Here is a 27,469-nt window from a genome sequence, read left to right as displayed (position 1 = left end):
TCCAGTTCCAACCCCCCTGCCATGGCCAGGGACACCTCACACTAGAGCAGCTTGCTCACAGCCACATCCAGCCTAGCTTTCAAAACCTCCAGGGATGAGGCTTCCACCACCTCCCTGGGCAACCTCTGCCAGCATCTCACCACCCTCATGGGGAAGAATTTCTTCCTATCATCCAATCTCAATCTACCCATTTCCAGTTTTGCTCCATTCCCCCCAGTCCTATAACTCCCTGACACCTAAAAAGTCCCTCTCCAGCTTTCCTGTAGCACCCTTCAGATACTGGAAGGCCACAAGAAGGTCTCATTAGAGCTTTCTCCACTGCACACTGAACAACCCCAACTCTCTCTGTCTCCATAGCAGAGGAGCTCCAGCCTCGTGGCCTTTCTCTGGACACCTTCCAGCACCTCTAGATCTTTTCTTTAATAGGGGCTGGCATGGAAACATGAGGAAAATAGATTTTTCCTGGTGAGGGTGACAGAGGCCTGGAGCAGGCTGCCCAGGGGGGTTGTGGAGTCTCCTTCTCTGGAGATATTCAAACCCCACCCGGATGTGCTCCTGTGTGACCTGCTCTAGGTGATGCTGTTTTGGCAGGTGAGTTGGACTGGATGACCTCTGGAGGTCCATCCCAGCCTCTAACATTCTGTGACTCTTGTGATTAAAGGTCTTGGGCTGCTACTGTTAAAAGTGATAGAGCTAAAGAGATGGATTGCTGTCTGAGCCTTGTGTGCCCAGGAGTAAATGTAAAGGTAGCACTACAAAAGCAGCCAGGTCCATCATGTTTTCAGTTTGCAGCCAAGCACTAGGCAAGCAGGAGATGAATCTGTGGCAATAGGCATCCCTTGTTTAAAATTACCCTTTAAATTATTAAGCATTTGCCAGAGGGAGGGGATGGGGGGGGGGGGGGGGGAAGGAAACAGCAACGTCCAATTCATATGCAAATACACACACCAAACAAAACCCATCATCCAGCTCCCAAAGGAATTCAGGGCATTTGTTACACAAGACCTAATGTCATGTCAGACACAATGCTATGTTCTACAGAGACAGCCTGGATACAAAGATCTCTGACTGTGAGGGAATCTGCCAGCTAGGCAGCTTGCAGAGCCTGCATGTAAAAGGTAAAAAAGAGCTTCAGAGGATTTCCCTTGGCCCTGGGACAGGAGCAGAGCATTGTTGGGATCTGCCACCATTCATCTTTATTCACAGGGTATTCCTGAGGGGAAAATTACAGCCCTCAGAGGAGTAATTCACAGCCAGGACAGCCTTTTGGGGTTCAGGGAACACCACAGATTACTGCTAAAGTGGTTCTGATTGGCTCTTGAGGCTGACGATCTCCAGAGGTCCCTTCCAACCCTAACATCCCCTGATCCTGTGATCCTGTAAATTTCTCAGTAGCAACCTGCACTACTTTGTACCTACCATGAAGAGCAAACACAGAGGAGAGAATCAGGATGTGCTTCATAGGCCCTACCCTCAACTTCTTCCAGGCTGCTACCAGGGGCAATGGCTTGCAGTGAGTACCCAGCCAGCAGCCTGGGCTCAGTGCTGCACCTTTACGGCAAACTTTGTGCACCTGCTGTGCCACAGGCTGAGGTGCTGGGGGGAAATGCTTCCTCCTCTATCCTTCCCCATACTTCAGGCATTTCTGCAATACAGTGCAGTGGTTGCTCTGCCTTTCTGCCTAATTAGCAGCTAGTTCTGATGCAGAGTGGCACAGGAAGGGGTGAAGGTCCTGTCCAGACAGCTAGGGACCTTCCCCATCCCTTGCCCTGCAGAAGCAGCATTGTTTGCTCTGCTCCTCACTGCAGCTTTTTTGGATGTAGCAGGTGGACTTCCACAGAGCTGTTTCATCCACTGGAGATGAGGGTCTGAATGAGACCAGAGGAGAGCAACTGAAACCTTCCTTCTACACAAACAGCTTGAAGCACAGACCAGGGAACATCCAAAACAAGCTCAGGGTGTTTCAGACAGGAGAAAGGAAACTCCTTGGAATGAACAAGTGTAGTGGTTTGAGCCTTAACTAAGACTTAAGAGCTCAGATGGGAGCAAGGCTGAGAATCCCTCCCCCGCTCTCCCCTCCTTCCTCCCAACAGAGAGGAAAAAACAGAAAGGGAAGGAGCAGATTCACCAAGAAATAATTTGGAGTCAGCTTGGAAGTAGAGAGGTAAAGAGTTTTCCTTAAGCTATATATATATATCTATATATATAGTATATATACCAATAACAGGTAAGGTTCACAAGGGCAGGAACAAGGATGGATGGGAGGGGGAAAAAAACAGGAATACAAAACCAGTCTCTCTCTGAAGAGGCACAGAGGCAGCAGGGAGAAGGATCAGGCCTGACCACGTGGCAGAGAAGCAGGAATGCAGCTGCAGTAGCTCTCATCCAGGGAAGGCAGGAGCCAAGAAGAGACCTAATGGCTGCAGTGTCCTCCCTTTTAAACCCAAGCTGGGCAGGGAGGGGGAGTGGAACAGACTCAGTTTCCCAGGGGGAAAATGCCCTGCAGGGAGGGCAAAGCACCTGCAAGCCCTCTCCACCCTGCTTCCCTGTGATGGCATTAACCCATCACAACAAGAATAAGTAGAATGCCTGTGGAATACCTCATGTGGGACTTCACATCCAGAAGCTCCAGAGAAGTCACTCGGGGCTCACCAGCCAGGTTCTGCAAAATCTTCAGCCTGGGACCACAGTGCTTGTAAAACTCTGTGCAGATATTCAGCAGTGACTCTCGTGGCCTCCTGAACTCCTCTCTGGCAATTCGTTCGTCCAGCTCCTCTCGGGGAAGACCCTGGCCCTCCTCCAGCAAGTGAAGGTTCTCCCTGGAGGATAGCAAAAGAGGAGAAGTAGGAGTATGCAGTGGACCAGCAGAGATAGATGATAGCAACCTCTCCTTTCCATGCAATGGAAAACATAGTTCTAACTGCAATTTTTCTTTATTATTATTAATAATAATTATTATTATTTTATATAATAATCATCATCATCATCATCATCATCATCATCATTATCATCATCCACCCCCCAACAGTAAAAAAGTGAAGTTATAATCAGCAAAATATTGCTGGAATTAGTTTATTTAGGACCTATCCTTTGCTATCCTCCCCTGAAAGAGAGCCTGTCACTGGATGAGACCCAGTGAACCCTGAAACTGCTGGGGAACAGTGGATGTAGTCTGCCTTGACCTTAGCAAGGATTTAGACACTGGCTCCCATAACACCCTTGTGGGCAAGCTCAGGAGGTGTGGGATAGAAGAGCAGAGTGAGATGGATTAGGAACTGGTGAGACAATAGAGTGCAAAGAGTGGTGGTCAATGGTGCCAAGTCCAACTGGAGAGCTGTGACCAGTGAAGTCCCCCAGGGATGAGTGCTGGGTCCAGTCCTGTTCAACATCTTCATCAATGACATTGATGAGGAGACAGACAGACTGAGTCTGCTCAGCAGGTTTGTGATGATACCAAACTGGGAAGCTTGGCTGAGACACCTGAAGGCTGTGAGGCCATTCAGAGACTTGGACAGGCTGAGAGCTGGGCAGAGAGGAACCTAATGAGGTTCAACAAGGAGAAGTGCAGAGCCCTGCACCTGGGAAGGAAGAATAAACTGCAGCAGTACAGGTTGGGAGGGGAACTGCTGGAGAGCAGCCCTGGGGAGAAGGACCTGGGAGTGCTGGTGGACAGCAAGTTCTGCATGGGACAGCAATGTGCCCTGGGGGCCAAGAAGGCCAATGGGATCCTGGGGTGCCTTGAGAGGAGTGTGTCCAGCAGATCCAGGGAGGTTCTCCTCCCCCTCTACTCTTCCCTGCTGAGACCTCCCCTGGAATATTGCATCCAGCTCTGGGCTCCCCAGTTCAGGAGGGACAGGGATCTGCTGGAGAGAGTCCAAGGGAGGGCTCCAAGGATGCTGAAGGGACTGGAGCACTGCGTGGTGAGGAGATGCTGAGAGCCCTGGGGCTGTTTAGTGTGGAGAGGAAAAGACTGAGAGGGGATCTGATCAATGTCTATCAATAGCTGAGGGGTGGGGTTCAGGAGGGAGGGGACAGGCTCCTCTCATTTGCACCCTGTGATAGGACAGGGGGCAACGGATGGAAACTCCAGCATAGGAGGTTCCACCTCAACATAAGGAAGAACTTCTTCACTGTGAAGGTCCCAGAGCACTGGAAGAGGCTGCCCAGAGAGGTTGTGGAGTCTCCTTCTCTGGAGCCTTTCCATCCCTGTCTGGATGTGTTCCTGTGTGACCTGTGCTGGATTCTATGGCCCTGCTCTGGCAGGGGGGTTTGAACTGGAAGATCTTCAGAGGTCCCTTCCAATCCCTAAAATCCTCTGATCCTGTGAACAGTTAATGGCATGCCAGGGAAGACTGGGCAAAGATTTTACTGTACCTGATGAAGTGTAGCTTGGCTCCTTGCTCTGGATACCTGGAGAAACAGAAACACTATGGTCAGAAACAGCAACTTAGTAGTGCCAGAACTGTGTCCTTCAGAAAGAAAATGGCACTGTTCTAGGCCAGAGGTGTATTCACCATGGGCAGGACAGTACCTGTGTCACTGGAACACTGGCTACAGGTAGTTAGTGGCCACACTGATTAGTCTTTACCTTCCACATGGAAGCAAATCACAGATTCCTACAGTTATGGCCCTTGTCATGAAAGGAAAAATTCAGCACCCATAGTCCTATTTCAAGCAATTTCCCTTTCTGATTCCCCACAACAGTGCTCAGTCTGTTTGCTGAAGCCAGAGCTCACCTAGTGGAAAGAATATTTCAGCATGGGTTTGTTGTTGTTTATGTTTTTATTGTCATCTTGGTCTTGCCACTTCTTGTTCAGAAAGTGTTAACCAACCCTGCAGCACTTGACATCCAAGGCTGCAGCAGTGATCATTCTACCACCAGGAGACTCCTGCTGTTGCTTGCTGTCTATTGCAGTGATAACACAACAGAAGAAACAAGGGCAGGAGACCTGGAGCAGTGGAAAAAGGAAAGCTGGGGAGGGACTTTTGAGGGTGTCAGGGAGTGACAGGACTGGGGGGGAATGGAACAAAACTAGAAATGGATAAATTGAGATTGGATGTTAGGCAGAAGTTCTTCCCCATGAGGGTGGTGAGAGACTGGCAGAGGTTGCCCAGGGAGGTGGTGGAAGCCTCATCCCTGGAGGTTTTGGAGGCCAAGCTGGATGTGAGCAACCTGCTGTAGTGTGAGGTGTCCCTGTCCATGGGCAGGGGGCTTGGAACTGAGGTCCCTTCCAACCCTGACAATTCTATGATTCCATGATATCTGAGGCATGCAGCATCAGGAGTCTGTGTTGCCTGTCAGCAGGCACACATTAGCTGCTCTCCAGCACTGGCAGAGAAATAACAAATCACTGCTGTCCAGTACACCTGATTTTCCTTAGGCTGAGGGATCTTGCAGGGCCAGCAAGTGACTGTGCCAGGTTACATCCATCCCAGGAAGGGGCTGAGAAGAACACAGTCCCCAGGTGGACAGAGAAACCTGATTTAGGTGTGCAAAGAGACTTGGTCCCCTGTCCCAGGGGGAGGGGTCCCCAGGGTCAGAGTCTATTGCACTCTCTCTGTGTCCAGCAAGATCTCTTTAAGGGGAGCCATTTTCTTGGTTCTTTCTCTCTTCCTCCTGCTTCACCTCCTGGACAGACAACTGTGCTGCTATGCTTCCTGAGTTACCACCTGCCTTGCCTCCTGGACAGACAGCTGTGCTCCTATGCTTCCTGAGTTACCACCTGCCTTGCCTCCTGGACAGACAACTGTGCTCCTATGCTTCCTGAGTTACCACCTGCCTTGCCTCCATGCTGCCTTCACACCTCTAAGAACTGCATCCAAAGAGGATCCACATTTACATCAAGGGAATCCAAAGCCAGCTGGGCCTGGTTTTGTGTATTTATATTTTTTCCATTTAGCCTTTTCCTTGTACCTTTGTAACTTTCCCTGTTACTCAATTTACCTTTCTTACTTCCAAACCTTTTTAACTCCCCAGCCAATTCCAGTCCATTTTACCCCTCCATTCTCCTGCTTAATTTGCTTTCACCCCACGGGGAAAAGGGAGAAAGGGAGGAAATCTAAATCTGTTCCATTTGGGCTTTTGGACTCCAGGAAAAGCTTAAGCTACAACAATGGCACAGTTCCACTTCAGACTTGAGCACAAAAGGCTTCATCTGCTTCTCAGATCTGGCATTGAAAGTCAAAACTGTGTCACCCACAGTGCCTGAATCAGTCTTAAAGAAGAGCAGACTGATCCCAGGAGTTACCAACCAAGATGTGTGCACACAATTGATGTGACAGCTTTTTGATGATCCATGCAGAGGGTGATTTCAGGCTCCCTTCAATGCAAAAAAGGAGAAAGGGCATAACTTGGAAGGCATTTCCTGCCAGAGGCTGCTCCTGATTTATAGCCCTATCTAGCCCATGGTATGGCATGAGCCTGCTGGCTGTGCACAGCTGTGGGCTGTGTTAGGCAAATTCCAGAGACTTTGAGTAGAAAATAGTAAAAGGGTAAATAAGAGATCACCACTGGATGCAGAATAACAACATAGATGTGCCTGTATCATTGCAGTCACTTGCAGACTGGGATCAAAGTTAGCTGCATAAACTATTCTCTCTCTTTTTCACTTCTTGAGCACAAAAGGCTTCATCTGCTTCTCAGATCCGGGGTTGAAAGTCAAAAGTGTAACACCCCCAGCTCCCTCAGCCTCTCCTCACAGGGCTTGTGTTCCAGACCCCTCCCCAGCTTTGTTGCCCTTCTCTGGACACCTTCCAGCATCTCAACATCTTTCCTAAACTGAGGGGCCCAGAACTGGACACAGGACTCAAGGTGTGGCCTAACCAGTGCTGAGCACAGGGCAGAATGACTTCCCTGCTCCTGCTGGCCACACAATTCCTGGTCCAAGCCAGGATGCCATTGGCCTTCTTGGCCATCTGGGCACACTGCTGGCTCATGTTCAGCCTACTATCAACCAGCACCCCAAGGTCCCTCTCTGCCTGGCTGCTCTCCAGCCACTCTGACCCCAGAACTGGGTCAGGCCACACCCTGAGTCCTGCGTCCAGTTCTGGGCCACTCAGTTTAAGAAACATATTGAGATGCTAGAACATGTCCAGAGAAGGGCAACAGGGCTGAGGAGGGGTCTGGAGCTCAGCCCTGTTAGGAGAGACTGAGGGAACTAAGGGTGTTTAGCCTGGAGAAGAGGAGGCTCAGGGGAGACCTTCTTGCTCTCTACAACTACCTGAAGGGAGGTTGTAGCCAGGTGGGGGTTGGTCTCTTCTCCCAGGCAGCTAGGGACAGAAGGAGGGGACACAGTCTCAAGCTGCACCAGGGGAGGTTTGGGCTGGATGTGAGGAAGAAATTCTTCACAGGAAGAGAGATTGGCCATTGGGATGTGCTGCCCAGGGAGGTGGTGGAGTCACCACCCCTGGAGGTCTTTAAAAAGAGAATGGACGAGACACTCAGTGCCATGGGTTAGTTGAATAGATGGTGTCGGTTGATAGCTTTGACTTGATGATCTTGAAGGTCTTTTCCAACCTGGTTGATTCTGTATTCTGTGAATTGTCCAGTGGCTGTGTCTAATTTGCATCAGCCTAACTGGAATGCCCAATATGGCCAAGGAGCAGTTTTACAGTTTGCTAGGTGCTGTCTGCTTCCTTACTTTTTTCTGTCATGTGAAGGTTTTCTGGTAGGGTTTGTGGTTGGTTGGTTTTGTTGTTTATTTTTAGTAGGACAAAAAGACTCCCAGGACTTCCTTCCCCTTCTCTCAAATTCTCTGACACCCACTCCTTTGCTATCTGTAAGTGCAAAAAGACCTGAGACCAATGTGGGGGTCAAGATGACAGAAGGGGACCATAAGAAAAGTAAAAAGAAACAAGAAAGGGAAGAAAAGAAAACTGGAGGAGGTATCACTCTCTGCAAGTCTTAGCTGGCAGGCAGTTTGAGCTTGTACTGCTGATCAGTCTCTCAGAACAAGGTCAGGAGAATCCCACCCCTCTGCTGTCCAACTGTGCTCCCCCAGGGCTCATTTTGGCAGTGGATCCATGAGGAAGCAAAACAGAGAGCTGAGGGAGACAGTTGCTTTGTCAGTGTCTTTCTAGAGTACAAAAAGGGAACCAAAGCACACAGGCTCTTAGGATGGGTCTCCTCCATTTGGCTGTCCTGGTCTTCTCTTTACTCACATGGGTTTAAAGTACAAATGGTTACTGTCAGAAATGCAGTGCTGGGCTATGTGCTCTTTTTATCTGTTTATCTCACCTAGAGCATTTCCTCAGACAGGTGAGGAAGTACTTGAAGCACTCTGAGCAATGAGATGTGACCTTACTGCTCAGAACAATGAGGAAGACAGAAGCCTGCTGGGCTTACCTGGTGTTCACACCTGATGACATGGTGTGGTTGGCTGTGGTGGTGCCTGCCTGCTGGGCTTACCTGGTGTTCACACCTGATGACATGGTGTGGTTGGCTGTGGTGGTGCCTTTATGACCTTGGTCACATCGACTCATCTGTGGAGCTGTCATAGGCCTGGCAAAGGGAAAGTGAATAGCAGACTAAGAACTCAACCTGATAAGTGCACTGAAACCCTGCTTGTGATCTGGTGAAGCATGGTCAGCAGATGGAGAGAGGGGATTCTGTCCCCCTGCTCTGCTCTGGGAATACATCATGTGGAGTGCCATGTCCAGCTCTGGAGCCCTCACTACAGGAAGGACATGGACCTGATAGAGAGGGTCCAGAGGAGGGTCACAAAAATGATCAGGGGGTTGGAGCAGCCCTGCTACAAGGACAGGCTGAGGGAGCCAGGGGTGTTCAGCCTGGATAAAAGAAGGCTCCAGGGAGACCTAAGAGCAACCTTCCATTACCTGACTGGAGCTACAAGAAGGCTGCAGAGAGACTGTTTGCAAAGGCCTGCAGGGGCAGGACCAGGGGCAATGGCTTCAAAGTAGAGCAGAGCAGATTGAGATTGGATGTTAGGAAGAAGTTCTGCACCATGAGGGTGGTGGAACACTGGAACAGGTTGCCCAGGGAGGTGGTTGAGGCCCCATCCCTGGAGATATTCAAGGTGAGGCTGGACAGGGCTCTGGGTGATCGGGTGATCTGATCTAGTTGAAGATCATAGAGTCATAGAATCACAGAGTGGTCTGGGTAGGCAGCTCCAAAGATCATCTAGTCTCACTCTCCTGCAGTAAGCAGGGACATCCTGTTGAGGATGCCCCTGCTTTCTGCAGAGAAGGTTGGACTAGATGACCTTTGGAGGTCCCTGCCAATCTGGGTGATTCTATGTTTCTGTGAAACTTGGCACTCCCTCTCCCCACACCACCTACCAGCCACTCATGTGGGTTACCTGGTGAGGACTTCCACGCTGTACAGAAGGGCCTGCAAAGAGGTGGCAAGGGCAGCCATGGAAGCAATCTCCTCACGAGCTGCTGTCACAGTCTCCACCTGGGAGGTTTGTCTCTTCAGTTTCTGCAGGTAGCAGGGAACCAGGGCTTCCAGCACCATCAGCATCTGGAGGCTGGAAAAATGTCCAACACTCAGTCTGTGGGATTCAGTCACTCCTGAAACTCACACGAGGCAGAGGGTTAACTTTCTGTCTGAAAACCTCTAGATCAGTCCCCAGCCTTGTGGCATCATCACTTCTCACCAGATAAGCAGTCCTGGGCCAAAGAAACTCTGGGACCAGGGACTTCAGGGGGAAAATTAGATGAGACAACAATAACAAAACCAATGTGAACTTCTGGGTATCTTCTGAACACTGTCATCCATTTCCAGACATTCCTTTTCTCTTCCAAAAACTTCCTTTTCTGGCTCCCTCTTGGAAACTGACTTTTTGCTTTAGCAGTTGATGGCCCCTCTCTAATTTCCATTTTTCCCCCCCACACCAGTCTGTTTCTCCCCATTCAGCTCCCCCTCCATTGTTTTCTGACCACAGAACCCTTCAAGGCACAGTGTGATCCCCACTTGAAAATACAGCTTAGGTGTTGCTGCTGAGGCTGCCACCCAGCCAGCAGCTGGCACTCCAGGAGAGTTATCAAGGGGCAGAAGCTTGGCCTTACAGAGAGGCCCTGTGCTGGGAATGCATCTCAGTGTCCCCTGCCTCCATGTATATGTCCTCTGCCTTGCTTTCTGTGTGTCCTGTGCCTTGCTTTCACACACTTCCATGCCTTTCCTGAGTCTGCACAACCCAAGAAAAGAGATTAGCACCTTCTGAATGACTCAGGAGCGTAGGCCACCACTGTCACACACAGCTTGATGGCTTCACTGATGGAAAAGGTCAGGTCTTCATTCCCATAGCAGAAGTCTGAAGGAGCAGAGCAATATGAGAAGAGCATCACGCAGACATACTGAGTATGAAAGGAACTTGCACACTCCTCCCTTTACTTTTTTTGGCTTCCCCCATTCCTTGCTTCTCATCTTAACCATCCCCAACAGGCTTTTGATTTTCCTGTCTCTGTGCAGGAAATGTGCTGCACTCCCCTTGATCTCTGCCACCCAGGAACTCAACAACTCTCCAGAGGAGAAGTCATTGCTGAGCATAAAGCCTGCAGCTGCCAGTGGAATTCCATTTCAAACATCACCCACAGTAACTGTGCCAGTTTTAGGCTGATGCCTAGGAAATGTTCCACAGATCTTGAGTAGAAAGTGGTAGAAACATACATAAATTACTACTGGATGCAAAAGGAAAATAATGACAAGGCCTAAATAATGCCATTGGCCTGCTAACTGGCATAAAGTTAGTTGCACAAACCATTCTTTCCCTTTTCCCAGCTCTAGCTCTAGCTGATGGCTTTGCTTGGCTGTGCTGACCCTGGCTGCATTGAGGCTAACTAACAAACAAGCTACTCTGTTTTCTCCTTTCTCTCTCTTTCCTTTGTACAGGGTGGGGGAGCTACTGCTTGTCCCCTGGATCTGTCCAGAGGGGGTCTGGGGAGTTTCTATGGTGTTTATAAATTGTAAATATATATATATAGAGAGAGAGAGTACATCCATTTTATATCTTGTACATATTCATTGCATTTCATATTTCTAGATTTTAGTTTGCTTGTAAACTTAGAATTGTCAGGGGTGGAAGGGACCTCAAGGATCATCCACTTCCAACCCCCATGCCATGGGCAGGGACACCTCACACTACAGCAGGTTGCTCACAGCCACATCCAGCCTGGCCTGAGAAACCTCCAGGGATGAGGCTTCCACCACCTCCCTGGGCAACCTCTGTCAGTCTCTCACCACCCTCATGGGGAAGAACTTCCTAACATCCAATCTCAACCTACCCATTTCTAGTTCTGCTCCATTCCCCCAGTCCTATCACTCCCTGACACCCCAAAAAGTCCTTCCCCAGCTTTCCTGTAGCCCCCTTCAGATACTGGAAGGCCACAATTAGGTCTCCTCAGAGCCTTCTCTTCTCCAGACTGAACAACCCAAACTCTCAGTCTGTCTCCACAGCAGAGCAGCTCCAGCCCTCTGCTCATCCTTGTGGCCCTTCTCTGGAAACCTTCCAGCACCTCCAGATCCTTCCTGGAATAGAACTGGACACAGACGGTGGTGAGAGACTGGAAGAGGTTACCCAGGGAGGTGGTGGAAGCCTCATCCCTGGAGTTCCTGAAGGCCAGGCTGGATGTGGCTGTGAGCAAGCTGCTCTAGTGTGAGATGTCCCTGCCCATGGCAGGGGGGTTGGAATGATCCTTGAGGTCCATTCCAACCCTAACAATTCTATAATTCTCTAGTTCAATAAAACTCCTGCTGAATCAATGAAGAGCAAACCAGAGTCAGAGAATAAAGGTTGCTTTGCTCTTACCTAATGACTTGAGAGGCTTCTCTGCTTTCACCAGCTCTAAGATATCCAAAATATCTGGAGTATCTCCCTCTAAGGACTGCAGCAGGTCAAACAGGCACTGAGCTGACACTCCTTTGTTGGTTCCGTTGTTTGCAGCATCCTGTTTCAACAAGAGACATTGATGGTTGATTTCCTAAGGACTGTGTGCATCCCAGGAACCTTTGTGAGGAGGTGCAGGTGACCTTTTTTTTCTTTTCACAACAAAGGGCCCACATGGAGTTCAAGAGCACCCAAACAATGATTCTTGCCTGACTCAACAGATTGATGCTACAGTGGAAGTGTGGTCTGAAAACTGCACCTTTTGCTGGCCTTTACAGTTGGAAGGGGGAACTTTAGCCTAGATCCTGACTGCAAAGGCTGAAAGTAAAACAGATTACCATTGGATGGGAAAGGGAAATAATGCTAAGGTCTATAGAATTCATTGGCTTGCTGATGGGGATATAGAGCAGAGGCACAAACAGTTCTTGCTCTCTATTCTTCTTCTGTCCCTTCTGCTTGCAGCTTCTCTCTCTCTCCCTTCTATGGCCTTGCCAGGGGATCTCTGTTTTGACTGCTGTGTGAAGTGCTGGGAAGCAGAGAGGGTGTGGGGGAGGAGGTGAATGAGTCCCCTGGATCTGTCCAGGAGGGGTCTGAGAAATTTCTGTGTTGTTTATGCATTATAAATATATCTATTGGGTGTTTTGTACATATCCATTGCATCTCGTACTTCTAGATTGTAGTTTGCTTGTAAACAGAGCTTCATTTGCTTTCAAAGCCTTCTGAGCTAGTCTGGTGATTTTATTTGGGGGGGTGGATGTAATTCTCTCAAATTAGGTGGGGGGGGTGTTTAATTTCAACCAACCATACTGGCCCTGTGGAGGAGAAAGATGCATGTACAGTTAGATATGGGGCAATCTCCACTCCAATTAGAATTCTTAGCTCACTGAAATGCTGAAAAGTAATTAGTGAGTATTTCAGAACGTGGCTAGTCCTGACTTAAAGAGTTCCCAGGCACTGAAATTCTGTATTAAACTCCTGCTTCCCATTGCTGGGTTCTAAGGAAGGCTTGGCACTGAAAGAGTCACAAGTCATCATTGCCCTTTTATACCCTATTTACACATAGACATTCCAAGCAAGGCAACATTTACTGGCTTGGATGCCATGATGTCAGCATCCTGCTCCAGCAGCAGATGAGCAGAGGCACGCAGAAATCAGCTCAAGAAATGCTTCTGTGCAGCACTGTGGCAGTTTGAGGCTGTGCCTAGAAAAAAATTTCCCCACAGATTGAGTAGAAAAGTGGTAGGCTGTAAATAAATTGTCATTGGATGGAAAAGGGAAAATAATGATAAGGTCTCAATAATCCCCTTGGTCTGATAAGTAACATAAAGGTACTTGCATAAACTAACTTGGTCTCTTTGCTGCTTCTTTGCTCTAGCAGATACTAGCTGATAGCTTTTGCTTAGCTGTTGCTGCCCTTGACTGTGTTCTTGTTGTGGCTAAGTACTAATAAGCTACTCCCTGCTCTTCTCTTGTCTCTAGTCCTGTGTACAGGGGGGGGAAAGAGGGGAAGAGGAGGAAGCTGCTGGTAACCCCCTGGTTTTGTCCAGGGGGGGTTCTTGTGGTGTTTATAAATTGGAAATCCATGTAAATATTGTATATTTTGTACAGATTCCTTGCATTCCATATTTCTAGACTGTAGTTTTGCTTGTAAATAGAGAGCTTCATTTGCTTCCAAAGCCCTTCTGAGCTGCTCTGGCAATTTATTTTGGGGTAATTCCCAGAATTAATATTGGGGGTGGGGTATTTCCTCAACCCACCACAATAAGCAAAATCTTAAGCTTGTACATCACCAGGACACAGTTGAACAGCATGACAGCTGCCATGGTCCTTCTGCTCTCCCTGTAGATGTTTCCACTGCACTGAAAGCGGTGCTGACACACCACTGAGGGCAGCAGATAGCTTTACTTCTACAAGATGAAGCCACTTCTCTAGTGGTAGCCACATGGGTGGGCAGCACAGAAGTGAGTCTGGTGAGAAAAGTACTGAAAAGGATTAAACCCCCACGCTGCAAGTATTACTTTGGGGATAATTGGTGCCAGGCACTAAGAAACTAAGTGTCCAAACATTCATATTTGCAACACGACTACAGCTGTATTTTCAGGAGTGACTGCAGTACACAGCAGCCCAACTCAAAAGTTAAGGTCTCAAAGTGTGTAAAACGCTGGGACCAATGGAACTTGGAAGTCAGATGTTTGAGATAAAGCTGAAGCCACTTCTCTGCTGAGCTGCTCTGGCAATTTTACACTGGGGGTTGAGCTTCAACCCACCACAAGCCCCAGGTGCGGTAAGCAGGCCTTCAGTAAGCCCTGTGCTGCTGCTCCAGCTGTGAGCTCTGTGAGCTCTGCTGGGGGCTGGCTGAGCCCAGGCAGGGGCTGTCACTCACAGGGAACTCCAGGAGAGGGGCCACGCTTGCAAACAGCTGCAGGATGAAGGGCTTGCGGTGCAGGACGTAGAACTGGCGGCAGGCAAACTCGATGGCTTGGCGTAGCTGGGGGTTGCTCTCGTAGTCAGCATACACCTGAGGAGATGAAAAAGGATAGGGAAGAGCCACACCAGTGGAAGGGCTTTTCATCTATTGAGTCCACCACTAGTTAAGTTTGCAGATGACACCGGGTTGGGGACAGCTGTTGATCTGTTAGAGCATAGGAGGGCTCTGCAGAGGGACCTTGAGAAGGATGGACAGAGTGGCTCAGTCCAACATGATGGCATTCAGCAAGTCCAAGTGCCAGGTGCTGCACCTTGGCCACAACAACCCCAAGAAGTGCTACAAGCTGGGGACAGAGTGTCTGGAGAGCAGCCAGGCAGAAAGGGACCTGGGGGTACTGGTGGACAGTAGCTGAACATGAGCCAGCAGTGTGCCCAGGTGACCAAGAAGGCCAATAGCATCCTGGAATGGATCAGGAATAGTGTGGCCAGCAGGAACAGGGAGGTCATTCTGCCCTGTGCTCAGCAGTAGTTAGGCCACACCTTGAATCCTGTGTCCAGTTCTGGGCCCCTCAATTGAAGAAGAACATTGAGATACTTGAATGTGTCCAGAGAAGGGCAATGAGGCTGGGGAGAGGTCTGGCTCACAAGCCCTACAAGGAGAGGCTGAAGGAGCTGGGGTTGCTTAGCCTGGAGAAGAGGAGGCTCAGGGGAGACCTTCTTGCTCTCTACAACTCCCTGAAGGGAGGTTGTAGCCAGGTGGGGGTTGGTCTCTTCTCCCAGGCAACCACCACCAGAACAAGAGGACACAGTCTCAAGCTGCGCCAGGGGAGGTTTAGGCTGGAGGTGAGGAGAAAGTTCTTCCCAGAAAGAGTAATTGGCCATTGGAATGTGCTGCCCAGGGAGGCGGTGGAGTCACCACCCCTGGAGGTCACAGAATCACAGAATCACCAAGGTTAGAAGACACCTCAAAGATCAAGTCCAACCTGTCACCACAGACTCCATGACTAAACCATGGCACCAAGTGCCACGTCCAATCCCCTCTTGAACACCTCCAGGGATGGTGACTCCACCACCTCCCAGGGCAGTGTTCATAAAAGGCTTGGATGTGGCACTTGGAGCCATGGTTTAGTTGTCAGGAGGTGTTAGGCATTAGGTCTTTTCCAACCTGGTTGATTCTATGATTCTATGATATCTAACATAAAGTTAGATTTGTAAACTAACTCTTTTTGACTTGTTTCCCTCTAGCTGGGGGCTTCTGCTGGCTTTGCTGACCTTGGCTGTGCTCTTTGTTGTGGATAAGTACTAAAAGCAGCTCTCTGCTATGCTTCTTCTTGTCCTGTGTACAGGGGGCAAGGGGGGGTGGGGGGTGGGGGGGGGTGGGGAGAGAGAGGAGGAAGCTGTTGGCAATCCCCTGATTTTGTTCAAGGGGTTTCTTGTGTGGTATATAAATTGTATATATATGTAGCCAGGTGAGGGTTGGTCTCTCTTCTCCAAGGCAACCTGCGACAGAAGGAGAGGACACAGTCTCAAGCTGCACCAGGGGAGGTTTGGGTTGGATGTTAGGAACAAATTCTTCACAGCAAGAGAGCTTGTATTCTGTAAATATTGTATACTTTGTACATATGCATTGCATTGCAATTTCTAGATTGCAGTTTTGCTTGTAAATAGAGTCTTCAACTGAGGAGGTCTGGCAGTTTTATGTTGGGGGGTGGAATTTTCAACCCCCCACACACCCAGGCCTCCGCAGTTTCACCCCTAAACAGCTGCTCCTACAACCAAGGGCCGCCTTGGAAGTCTTCCCTCACAGGGCTCATGGCAATGGCTCACCTGCAGCATACTGGGAAGGACCCACTGGTAGCCACTGAGGGAGAAGAGGTGGTTGAAGTGCACAGCTGTGTTGATGACGGTGGCAGCGTACTGCCTCAGCAGGGCACTGTCCTCGGGGTGCAGGATCAGGGCCCCGTTGAAGACGTTCAAGAAGAGCATGATCTCGTCCCCCCAGGGGAACTCGCTGGGCATGCCCAGGAACATCTCCTCCAGCAGCTTAATCCACAAGCTCTTCTGAAGTGTGTCCAGACCAAAGAGCTCTTTCCCAGCTGCAGGGGCAAGAGGCAACAGCAATCAACTCTGTCCACCTGCGGTGGGCTATGCCCATCCTGAAAACGGGGAGCGGGGGGAGGGCTTGTGAGAGTTTTTTGCCCTCCCTGGAGGGTGTTTTCCCCCCTGGGAAACTGACTTGGTCTGTTCCACTCCCCCCCACCCCCTTGTCTGGCAGGGGTATAAAAGGGAGGACATTGCAGCCATTGCTCCCTCTTCCTTCCGCTTCATGGGGACAAAAGAGAGTTGCTGGCTTGCTGCTCCCCTACCACGTGGTCCTCCCTGCTGCTTCCACACTTTGCAAAGGACTGGTTCTGTATCTCATATTTCTTTTCCTTTTCCCATCCATCCTTGTTCCTTACCCTTGTGAACCCTGCCTGTCATTGTTACATAAATACATAAATATATATATATACATATATACTGTTTAAAGAAAAACTATTTGCCTCTCTACTTCCAAGCTGAACCCAAATTATTTCTTGGTGGGTTTGCTCCCCTCCCTTTTTTCTTTCTCTATTGGGGAAGAGGTGTGGGGGGGAAACAGGGGAGGGATTCTCAGCCTTGCCCCTATCTGAGCTTTTAAGCCCCAGTTAAGGCTCAAACCACCACACCACCACAGCCAGTTTCACAACATTCCTAGAGGCCTCTCCAAGGAGCACAACACTGACAAGCATTCTGCCTTTTTAAAGTGATGCTACCTACCCATCCTCTACCTCTGGAAGTGAACACACCTTGACTGTTAGGGTAGTTTAAGGCTGTAACTTTGAAATTTTCCACAGGCCCTGAGCAGCAAGTTGGTAGAATGTAAATAAATCACTACTGGGGGCAAAAAGGAAAATAATGTTCTAAACAATCCCATTGGATAGATTACAAATATAAGAGTGTTGTATATACTATCTTTCTCTCTATTTTGGGGTTCCTCACTCTAGGAAACACTAACTGGTGCTTCTGCTGGCTCTTTGCTGACCTTGGCTGCATTGCTTTGTTTTGGCTAAGTCTAACAAACCAATTCTCTCCTCTTGTCCCTTTGTGTCCTGCAGGGAAGGGGAGGCTATTACCTCCCCTGTTTTTTGTCCAGGGAGGATCTTGTGCTGTTTATAAATTGTAAATACTTGTATGTATGTGTAAATATTGTGTATTTTGAACATACTCATTGCATTTCATTGTAGATTGCAGTTTTGCTTGTAAATACAGCTGGCATGTGGTTCCAGCAGGAAGCAAATGCAGGCCAGCAGGAGCAGGGAAGTCATTCTGCCCTGTACTCAGCACTGGTTAGGCCACACCTTGAGTCCTGTGTCCAGTTCTGGGCCCCTCAATTTAAGGACATTGAGACGCTTGAATGTGTCCAGAGAAGGGCAACAAGGCTAGGAAGAGGCCTCAAGCACAAGCCCTACAAGGAGAGGCTGAGGGAGCTGGGGTAGTTTAGCCTGGAGAAGAGGAGGCTTAGGGGAGACCTTGTTGCTGTCTACAACTACCTGAAGGGAGGTTGTAGCCAGGAGGGGGAAGTTTAGGCTGGAGGTGAGGAGAAAGTTCTTCACAGAGAGAGTTGTTAGCCATTGGAATGTGCTGCCCAGGGAGGTGGTGGAGTCACTATCCCTGGAGGTGTTCAAGAGGGGATTGGATGTGGCACTTGGTGCCATGGTTTAGTAGTCATGAGGTCTTGTGTGACAGGTTGGACTTGATGATCTTTGAGATCTCTTCCAACCTCATTGATTCTATGATCTGGCAATTTAATGTTGGGGGGAATTTTCAACCCACCAAAACTGTAAGCAACACACATAAGGACAGAGAATAGTGAGGATCACACAACTCATTAAATCTCCTCCCCACCAGTTGGAAATTAGGCTCTTAAGAAGTGAAATTAGACCTGAGCTTGTACACATGGATTTACCTGCCTCTCACAGCCTGAATGGCTGTGCAGATTTATGCTGACTTCAGGTGTCCCACATTGATGCAGAACTACAATACTGCTTCTGAAAGCAAGTGTCTTTAAAGCCTGTGACACAACTTGCTTACCATCCTGCAACCCCAAGTCAGCCTGTTTAACCCCAAGCCAGGCTGCAAACCCTGCTTGACTGTCAGAGCAAAGCTTCTAAAAGGAGAGTTGTTTCTGCATCACTGCTGCTGAATTTCCCCACTCTTCACTGGAATTCCATTGCTTCCTCACAGTGAATGGAAAAGGACTCTGAACAATCCCTTTTTAAGTGCAGTTATGTTACAGGACACAATATTCCAGATGCAGTCTCATGCATAGTAGTAACACTATTCTAAACTAAACTTCTTTGTGTCCAAAGGAAGTAGCTTTGTCTGGAGACCTCTAACAGCCAAGGCCCTTTCTGCTACAAACCAAGAGCTGAGGATCACTTTCTCTAGGAAGAGATTTACCAGCTCCCAGTAGTGCTGTAAGCCTCCCTGTTTCTAAGGCAAATGCAAGCTGCACATTTCTAAGGCAAATGAAACCTTCCTGTTTCTAAGGCACATGAAAGCTGCACCTTTCTAAGGCAAACAAAACCTGCACATTTCTAAGGGAAATGAAACCTGGACATATCTAAGGGTTATGGAACCTGCACATTTCTAAGACAAATTAAGTACCCCCCCAGAAACCTTCTGGGCCCTGTACAAGCACCAGAGAAAGCTGTCCAAAGGCCAGACCTTGGGGATCACTGAAGAGTGAGAACTCAGCATCAATGGCACTTCTGGGAAAGGAAGGCAAGCGGAGAAGGTCCTCCTGGAGCATAGATACGTGGGACTGCTTGTGGGCAGCAGGGATCTTCTGTGTCAGGGAGATGAGGAACAGCACCCGGCCCACCTCTTCCAGCTTGCGGGTGAACACCTGAGAGACAAAAGGAAAGCGAGGATCAGCAACAGGCTGATGCTGTGGTTTGGAGCTGGTAGCTTAATTATAAACAATAGAAAAATATCCAGAGGGGATTTGAATAAAAAAATAGCAAAAGGTGAATAAAATTAGCCATTGGATACAAAAGAATCACAACTGATTTGTCTGTAGCATTCCTTGGGTTTGCTGACTAGGATACAGTTTGCTGCACAAACTATCCCGGTTCTCCATTTCTCATGGCAGCTTGCAAGCCATTGCCCCTTGTCCTATGCTATGAGAACAGGCAATAGGGTGACAGCACTCTTCAGAGGGTAGATAGTCCCCTGACAACAGAATTGCTACTGCTGTGCCTCTGGGAGTAGCTATGGTAAGGGACTAGCATCTAGGAACAGGACAAGGAAGAGAGGCAGGTCACATTCTCCACAGTGAAAGGAGAGAGAGGAAGGTAGAACAGATCATTCCTACTCCACAGCCAGATGTGATGTTAATGAAAGGAAGAAGCAGCTGTTGAAGCTGAGGCAACTGAAGCTCTTCTGCTCAAGTGAAGGAGAATGCAAAATGATGCACCTAAAAGAGAGCCAGTGGGAACTCACATTGCATTCCTTGACTTTCCTTAAAACACCACACCCCTGCCCAATGGCACCAGGGCAGATTTCATGGCAAGTCCCTCATGCTCCAGCAAAGCTCTCTACCTTCATGCACCCCCCATAAAGGCTTCCCTTTGAAGGGAAAATAAAGGTTTATTGCTGGGGTTTGCTTCTGGGCAGAAGTGTTTGGTGATAGTGAGAAATACCTGCTTCTGAATGAGCTCTTGACCCTTTTCTGGATTCATCTGTACCAGGTTGAGCTGAGGAGAAACTGACCTCCGGAAAGGATAAATGTCACGGACGTAGGTCTGTTGGGAAAAGAAAACAGCTGTGCTTTAAACAAGGGTAAGTTCAACAGCAGCACTCCACAGAAATGGACACAAAACCCCTTTATCCCTTTCTGAAGCTTTTGGGTAGGGGTTTCCAGACCGTGTCAGGCATCATGGAAGAGCATAAAGAGGTACAGGTCTGGAGTCCTCAACACAGAAAGGACATGGACCTGATGGAGCACGTCCAGAGGAGGGCCACAAAAATTCTCAGGGGGTTGGAGCAGCTCTGCTCCGAGGACAGGCTGAGGGAGCTGGGGATGTTCAGCCTGCAGAAGAGGAGGCTCCAGGGAGACCTAAGAGCAACCTGCCAGGACCTGAAGGGAGCTACAAGAAGGCTGCAGAGAGACTGTTTGCAAAGGCCTGCAGGGACAGGAAAGGGGCAATGGCTTCAGACTAGAGTAGAGCAGATTTAGATTGGATGTTAGGAGCAAGCTCTGCACCAGAAGGGTGGTGGAACACTGGAACAGGTTTCCCAGGGAGGTGGTTGAAGCTCCATCCCTGGAGATATTCAAGGTGAGGCTGGAGAGAGCTCTGGGCAACCTGATCTAGCTGGGGTTGTCCCTGCTGGCTGAAGAGGGGGTTAGACTGGATGACCTTTGGAGGTTTCTTCCAACCCAGACCATTCGATGATTCTATGAAACAGAAGAGGGATTTGCTCTTTTCTAGGAAAGCTGTCTTCAGGTTCTGCTTCTTCCCTCTTCTGTTGAACTCCAAAGTTTCACTGCACACAGCTAAAGACCAGGCTGCAGTGTCCACAGGACAGAATTCTCTTTATGGACTGCTTGCTCCCCTTTAGATAACCCTGATGTTTGAAAAGGGACACGAGAGCAAGAACAAAGTCAAGTTTGCCTTACCTTGTTGTAATGAATAAGATTCCATCGCTTATCCATTAAGAAGTAATGAGAAGACTGTGTTTCTGGTATATTAAAAAACTCCAAGCACTCCTGAAAAGGAAGAAAGGAAAACATCCTGTCACTTATTAGCAGTCTTGTACAAAGACCCCAAGATGTAAAAGAAGACTAGCCAGCTAATTATGTCTCAATCATAGAATCATAGAATCAACAGTCATAGAATCATAGAATCAACCAGGTTGGAAATGGACTCAGAGATCATCAAGTCCAACCTATTCCCTAATACCTAACACCTCCTGACAACTAAACCATGGCTCCAAGTGCCACATCCAAACCATTGTTGAACACCTCCAGGGATGGTGACTCCACTACCTCCCTGGGCAGCACATTCTAATGGCCAATCACTCTTCCTGTAGGAACCTTCTCCTAATCTTGAGCCTAAACTTCCCCTGGCACAGTTTAAGACTGTGTCCTCTTGTTCTTCCCTGCATGTCTTGGTCAGGCTGCTACACTACTCCAGCATTAATTCTTTATTTCTCTTTTTACAGAGTCACAAACTGCATCAGGTTGGAAGGGACCCTCAAAGGTGATCTTGTCTAACCCCCCCCGCAGTCATCAGAGACACCTCCAACTACAGCAGGCTGCCCAGGGACACATCAAGTTTGATCTTGAATGTCTCTGCAGACAGGATCTCAACCACATCCCTGGGCAGCCTGTTCCAGTGTTTCACGACTCTCCCTGCACAGAACTTCCTCCTGATGTCCAACCTAAATCAGCCCTGCTCCAGATTCATAGAATCATGGAAGTGTCAGGGTTGGAAGAGACCTTAGGAATCATCTAGTTCCACCCACCATGCCATGGGCAGGGACACCTCACAGTAGAGCAGGTATGGCAGGTAAATGTGCTGGGAAGCAGTTTCTCTGCTTCAAAAACTCTCTCTTACCTTCAGAAGAGCCTCAAACTGTGTGTCCTCGTGGACTGGTAACTGAGTTGGGATGTCACATTCATTCTGTCCGTGCACAACAAGGGTCTTTGTGCCTACAGGAAGAAAAGCAGCTGCAGTCTCCCTGGCCTCCTTAAATAACTATTTCAAAAGACTGTCCATAGAGGAAAAGTGGGAGTTAAAACTCATCCTGGGCAGACAGGCAATGCCAGTCCCCTCTGGAATCCATGAGGTAGTGTTAGCACAGACTCACATTTCCACAGTGACTGAGAAATCATTCTGTTCCCATAGGACAAGTTTGCTTTCGCTGCCATGCTCTCTTTGAGGAAGGAACAAAGCTAAAAGGTCAACTCTGTCTGCAGCAAGATACCTCTTGACTGACTCATGGTGTACTAGACTCACAACATGCTCTTCCTGGGCTCTCTCAAGACTTAAAAGAGAGGTTGCATCAAGTCATAGAATCACGGAATTGTCAGGGTTGGAAGGGAACTCAAGGATCATCCAGTTCCAACCCCCCTGACATGGCCAGGGACACCTCACACTACAGCAGCTTGCTCACAGCCACATCCAGCCTGGCCTGAAAAACCTCCAGGCATGAGGCTTCTACCACCTCCTCGGGCAGCCTGTCCTAGTGTCTCACCACCCTCATGGGGAACAACTTCTTCCTAACATCCAATCTCAATCTACCCATTTCTAGTTTTGCTCCATTCCCCCCAGTCCTATCACTCCCTGACACCCTAAAAAGTCCCTCACCAGCTTTCTTGTAGCCCCCTTCAGATACTGGAAGGCCACAATTAGGTCTCCTCAGAGCCTTCTCTTCTCCAGACTGAACAGCCCCAACTCTCTCAGTCTGTCTCCAGAGCAGAGCAGCTCCAGCCCTCTGCTCATCCTCATGGCCCTTCACTGGACACCTTCCAGCACCTCCAGAGCCTTCTTGGAACAGGGGCTCCAGAACTGGACACAGTGCTCCAGGTCTGAGTGGTACAGCCTCACAGTGACTGTCCTGCCAACCTTTCATGGCCCAGCTGGCACAAATCTCAGGATTGAAAAGACTGTTCAAATTCACTTTCTGGTTGCTTGTTTTATAGCTCTTAAAGGGGCTTTCTGAATCCCAGGCAAATTAGAGGTAGAGGTTTACTGACTGAATCCTCAAGAAAAAGTGAGTTAGACCATACAGCCTTTTTCTTTGCAGGCCATTTCTCTGACCCAGTTCTGGTGTCATTTTTTTTGCTAGGGCAGGCCATGAGCTTGGCAGTGAAGGAAATAAGGACTCATTTCTTATACCTGGCATTGAGGCAGTCACCAGCAGCTTCACTTCACATTGCTCCTTCTTCATGGTCTGTTTGAGATCCTTGAAGAAGAGTCCTTCTACATAACCCACCACTTCCCAGAGGAAGGTGAGGGTGGCAGAAATGGCATCCATGCCCCACTCACAGGGGGTGCGGACGAAATACATGATCAGTCCAACCTGCAGGCGAGAAGCAAGAGGAGCATCAGGCTAGGCACAAGGTATTGTTCCTCTATCTTCCTTCACTCACAGGCATAAATGCACTCAACTTATATCCCCAAGGGTTACACATACTACAGAGGAGTCTGACTGGACTCTTCTTACTGTTTCTAAAGAGGAGAGATGGGCATGAAAAGTGCTGGTACAACCAGCCTTGAAGGTCATTGCAGGTAAGTAAAGGGAGAGATTATCTGCAGCAACAGAGTTCCTGTGCCTCCTGCTCTGACGTTCTGCACCAACAGAGTTCCTGTGCCTTCTGCTCTGCCTTTCTGCACCAACAGAGTTCCTGTGCCTTCTGCTCTGATGTTCTGCAGGAACAGAGTTCCTGTGCCTTCTGCTCTGCCGTTCTGCACCAACAGAGTTCCTGTGCCTTCTGCTCTGCCTTTCTGCACCAACAGAGTTCCTGTGCCTTCTGCTCTGCCGTTCTGCACCAACAGAGTTCCTGTGCCTTCTGCTCTGCCGTTCTGCACCAACAGAGTTCCTGTGCCTTCTGCTCTGATGTTCTGCAGGAACAGAGTTCCTGTGCCTTCTGCTCTGCTGTTCTGCACCAACAGAGTTCCTGTGCCTTCTGCTCTGCCGTTCTGCACCAACAGAGTTCCTGTGCCTTCTGCTCTGCCGTTCTGCACCAACAGAGTTCCTGTGCCTTCTGCTCTGTCGTTCAGCAGCTACACAGTTCCTGTGCCTTCTGCTCTGCTGTTCTGCACCAACAGAGTTCCTGTGCCTTCTGCTCTGCCGTTCTGCACCAACAGAGTTCCTGTGCCTTCTGCTCTGATGTTCTGCACCAACAGAGTTCCTGTGCCTTCTGCTCTTCTGTTCTGCAGCAACAGAGTTCCTGTGCCTTCTGCTCTGCTGTTCTGCACCAACAGAGTTCCTCTGCCTTCTGCACCAACAGAGTTCCTCTGCCTTCTGCTCTGCCGTTCTGCACCAACAGAGTTCCTGTGCCTTCTGCTCTTCTGTTCTGCACCAACAGAGTTCCTCTGCCTTCTGCACCAACAGAGTTCCTCTGCCTTCTGCTCTGCCGTTCTGCACCAACAGAGTTCCTGTGCCTTCTGCTCTGCCGTTCTGCACCAACAGAGTTCCTGTGCCTTCTGCTCTGCTGTTCTGCACCAACAGAGTTCCTGTGCCTTCTGCTCTGCCATTCTGCACCAACAGAGTTCCTGTGCCTTCTGCTCTGCCGTTCTGCACCAACAGAGTGCCTGTGCCTTTTGCTCTGCTGTTCTGCAGCTACACAGTTCCTGTGCCTTCTCACAAACAACATAGGGCTCCAGGACTAGTCCTTACTGGAGCAAATGCATTTCCCACTACCTTGAAAGAAGTTGCTAGATTTGCCCCAGTAAGACTGTCCCAGAGCAAGGCACTGTCCAAATCAAAATTAAGTCAAATAATTGATGATTTGTGGCATTGAGCTCCTTCTGTTTGTCAGCAGCACATTTCACTGTGCTTCAATTCAGAACTCCATGACACGTTGTTTAGGGGTTTAATAAAAATTTAAAGATTGCTTTTCAACTCCATGAAAGGACTGAAAGGTTGATGTAAGCCTGGTGACTTGCCCCCACAGCCAGAAGGAGATATGAACCATGCAACAGAAGTTAGCATTTATTCCCTTGCAGACTGTGGGATTTATTTCCTAGGACTTCTTGAAGGCAGAGGAGAGATTCTGGGCTGCAGAGCAGACCCACAAGCTACTCACCAAGTAGTTAAAGAGAATATGAGAGGTCTGGGCAGGGAAGTCTCCAATGTTCAGCAAAAGCTTCCTTAACATATACATCAGCTCATCCTGGAAGAAAAACAGATGTGTTTTATTCCTATCACTACATGGAGAATGCATTTGGGAATTATGGCTGAGAAGCCTCAGGAGCAGTGAGGCCCATGAGACCTCTCAGTGAACCAAAAAGCAGATTTTCCTGGCCTTTCCCAATGTTTAATATTAATTTTTGGAGTAATTTCTTAGGTGGTGGCTTGGAGGAGCGTGGGGATAGTGACACTGTTGATATTGTAGCCAAAAAGCACAGTTTGAGAAAGTGGCATGGAGAATCTCCCTGCCTTTCATCCAGTCACAACTGCTGTGTCTTGCTTCCATAAAGCTTAGCCATGGAACTAGGAAGTGATCTGATAAGCCAAAAAGAGACAAGGCCACCACCATCTTTCAGAGAAAGCTGATCAGGTGGCATGAATGGAGGCAATATTACCTGTGCTAGATAGAAAGGGCTGTGCTTCACTGAGCAGTTGTTCAAAGCCAGGCTCAGAGCAAGTCAGATCCTTGCCAGTGGCAAATCAGCTTTGTACCACTTACATTAATGGAGAAAGATTGAAGCCAACAAATGGTATGCCCTAAAAGACTTTGACTACATCTGAATAGCAAATGTTCCTCTGCAGTGATGCTCACAGAGTGATTCTGCTAGCAACTGTGCTCCTAAATTCCTTCATGGGACAGCCTGGCTGAAGTCAGGTCAAGCCAGGAATAAGCTGGCTTGCCTTTGGCTTTTGCTAGATGAATGAACAGATCAGAGGAATGTGAACATTGAGCACAAGAAGGACATGGACCTGATGAGCAGTTCCAGAGGAGGGCCACGAAAATGACCAGGGGGTTGGAGCAGCTCTGCTCCAAGGACAGACTGAGGGAGCTGGGGGTGTTCAGCCTGGAGAAGAGAAGGCTCCAGGGAGACCTAATAGAGGCCTTCCAGTACCTGGAGGGGGGCTAAAAGAAGGCTACAGAGGGACTGTTTCCAAAGCCTATAGTGATAGGATGAGGGGCAATGGTTTGAAATTAGAGGAGATTTAGGCTGGATATTAGGAGGAAGTTATTTATCATGAGGGTGGTGGAACACTGGAACAGGTTGCCCAGGGAGGTGGTTGAGTCCCCATCCCTGGAGATATTCAGGGTCAGGCTCCACAGGGCTCTGGGCAACCTGATCTGAGGGAGGGTGTCCCTGCTGCTGCAGGGGGGGTTGGACTAGATGACCCTCGGAAGTCCCTCCCAACCCAAACCAGTCTGTGATTCTAGGAGTTACCTGCCGGTTGCTGATGGTGAGCTTCTCAAGGAAGTGGCGCAGAACGGTGGAGGGGTCTTCGATTAGGCAGTTCCACAGGACCTGCTGAGCAACAGCACTCACTGCAAAAGAGAAGGACAACGAGGTCAGAACTGTGTGCCTCAGAAAGCCTTGCTCTGCTACACTTTGACACAAGGGTTCCTAATGTTCTGCCTTGATTTCTTGCTCTGTACTGAAACACACTGGTGTTACAGAAGCACAGAATGGTCTGGCCTGGAAGGGATCTCCAAAGCTCATCCAATCCAAGCCCCTCTTCAGACAGCAGGGACATCCCCAGCTAGATCAGGCTGGCCAGAGCCCTGTCCAGCCTCACCTTGAATACCTTCAGGGATGGGGCCTCAACCACCTCCCTGGGCAACCTGTTCCAGTGTTCCACCACCCTCATGGTGCAGAACTTGTTCCTAAAATCCAATCTAAATCTGCTCTGCTCTAGTTTGAAACCATTGTCCCTGGTCCTGTCCCTGCAGGCTTCTGCAAACAGTCTCTCTGCAGCCTTCTTGCAGCCCCCTTCAGGTCCTGGCAGGTTGCTCTTAGGTCTCCCTGGAGCCTTCTCTTCTGCAGGCAGAACGCCCCCAGCTCCCTCAGCCTGTCCTGGGAGCAGAACCTGTTGCTAACCTCGGGTTTGAGAGGGGATCTGATCAATGTCTATCAAGAGCTGAGGGCTGGGGGTCAAGTGGAGGGGGCCAAGCTCTTTTGGGTGGTGCACAGCAATAAGACAAGGAACAATGGATAGAGATTTGAACAGAGAAGGTTTCAGCTCAACATGAGGAGAAACTTCTTTGCAGTAAGGGTAACAGAGGCCTGGAGCAGGCTGCCCAGAGGGGTTGTGGAGTCTCTTTCTCTGGAGCCTTTCCAACCCCACCTGGATGCATTGCTGTGCAGACTACCCTGGGTGATGCTGCTTTTGGCAGGGGGGTTGGAGTGGATGATCTCTGGAGGTGAATAGAATAGAATAGAATAGAATAGAATAGAATAGAATAGAATAGAATAGAATAG

The 27,469-nt window shown here is 49.1% G+C and overlaps 1 protein-coding gene across 1 annotated transcript in view; it reads right to left on the bottom strand.

The window, feature by feature from the left end:
• UNC80 (unc-80 homolog, NALCN channel complex subunit) overlaps positions 1-27,469 on the bottom strand; it is a 196,849-nt gene that overhangs the window by 43,764 nt on the left and 125,616 nt on the right. The window contains exons 37-51 of the mRNA XM_068137866.1: positions 26,435-26,535; positions 25,114-25,200; positions 23,201-23,384; positions 21,917-22,011; positions 20,977-21,066; positions 20,000-20,101; positions 19,023-19,203; positions 16,101-16,369; positions 14,230-14,364; positions 11,769-11,907; positions 10,178-10,274; positions 9,318-9,488; positions 8,408-8,500; positions 4,375-4,410; positions 2,601-2,819 (exon numbers count right to left, since the gene is read on the bottom strand). Of these exons, the coding sequence (XP_067993967.1) occupies positions 2,601-2,819; positions 4,375-4,410; positions 8,408-8,500; positions 9,318-9,488; positions 10,178-10,274; positions 11,769-11,907; positions 14,230-14,364; positions 16,101-16,369; positions 19,023-19,203; positions 20,000-20,101; positions 20,977-21,066; positions 21,917-22,011; positions 23,201-23,384; positions 25,114-25,200; positions 26,435-26,535 (1,999 nt within the window). The remainder of the gene's footprint in view (positions 1-2,600; positions 2,820-4,374; positions 4,411-8,407; positions 8,501-9,317; positions 9,489-10,177; positions 10,275-11,768; positions 11,908-14,229; positions 14,365-16,100; positions 16,370-19,022; positions 19,204-19,999; positions 20,102-20,976; positions 21,067-21,916; positions 22,012-23,200; positions 23,385-25,113; positions 25,201-26,434; positions 26,536-27,469) is intronic.

The sequence above is a fragment of the Melanerpes formicivorus genome, unplaced genomic scaffold (assembly GCF_026170545.1).
Source record: "Melanerpes formicivorus ecotype bairdi unplaced genomic scaffold, bMelFor1.0.p_v2 SCAF_5, whole genome shotgun sequence".
NCBI lineage: Eukaryota > Metazoa > Chordata > Aves > Piciformes > Picidae > Melanerpes > Melanerpes formicivorus.
This window is presented reverse-complemented; position numbering and strand designations above follow the sequence as displayed.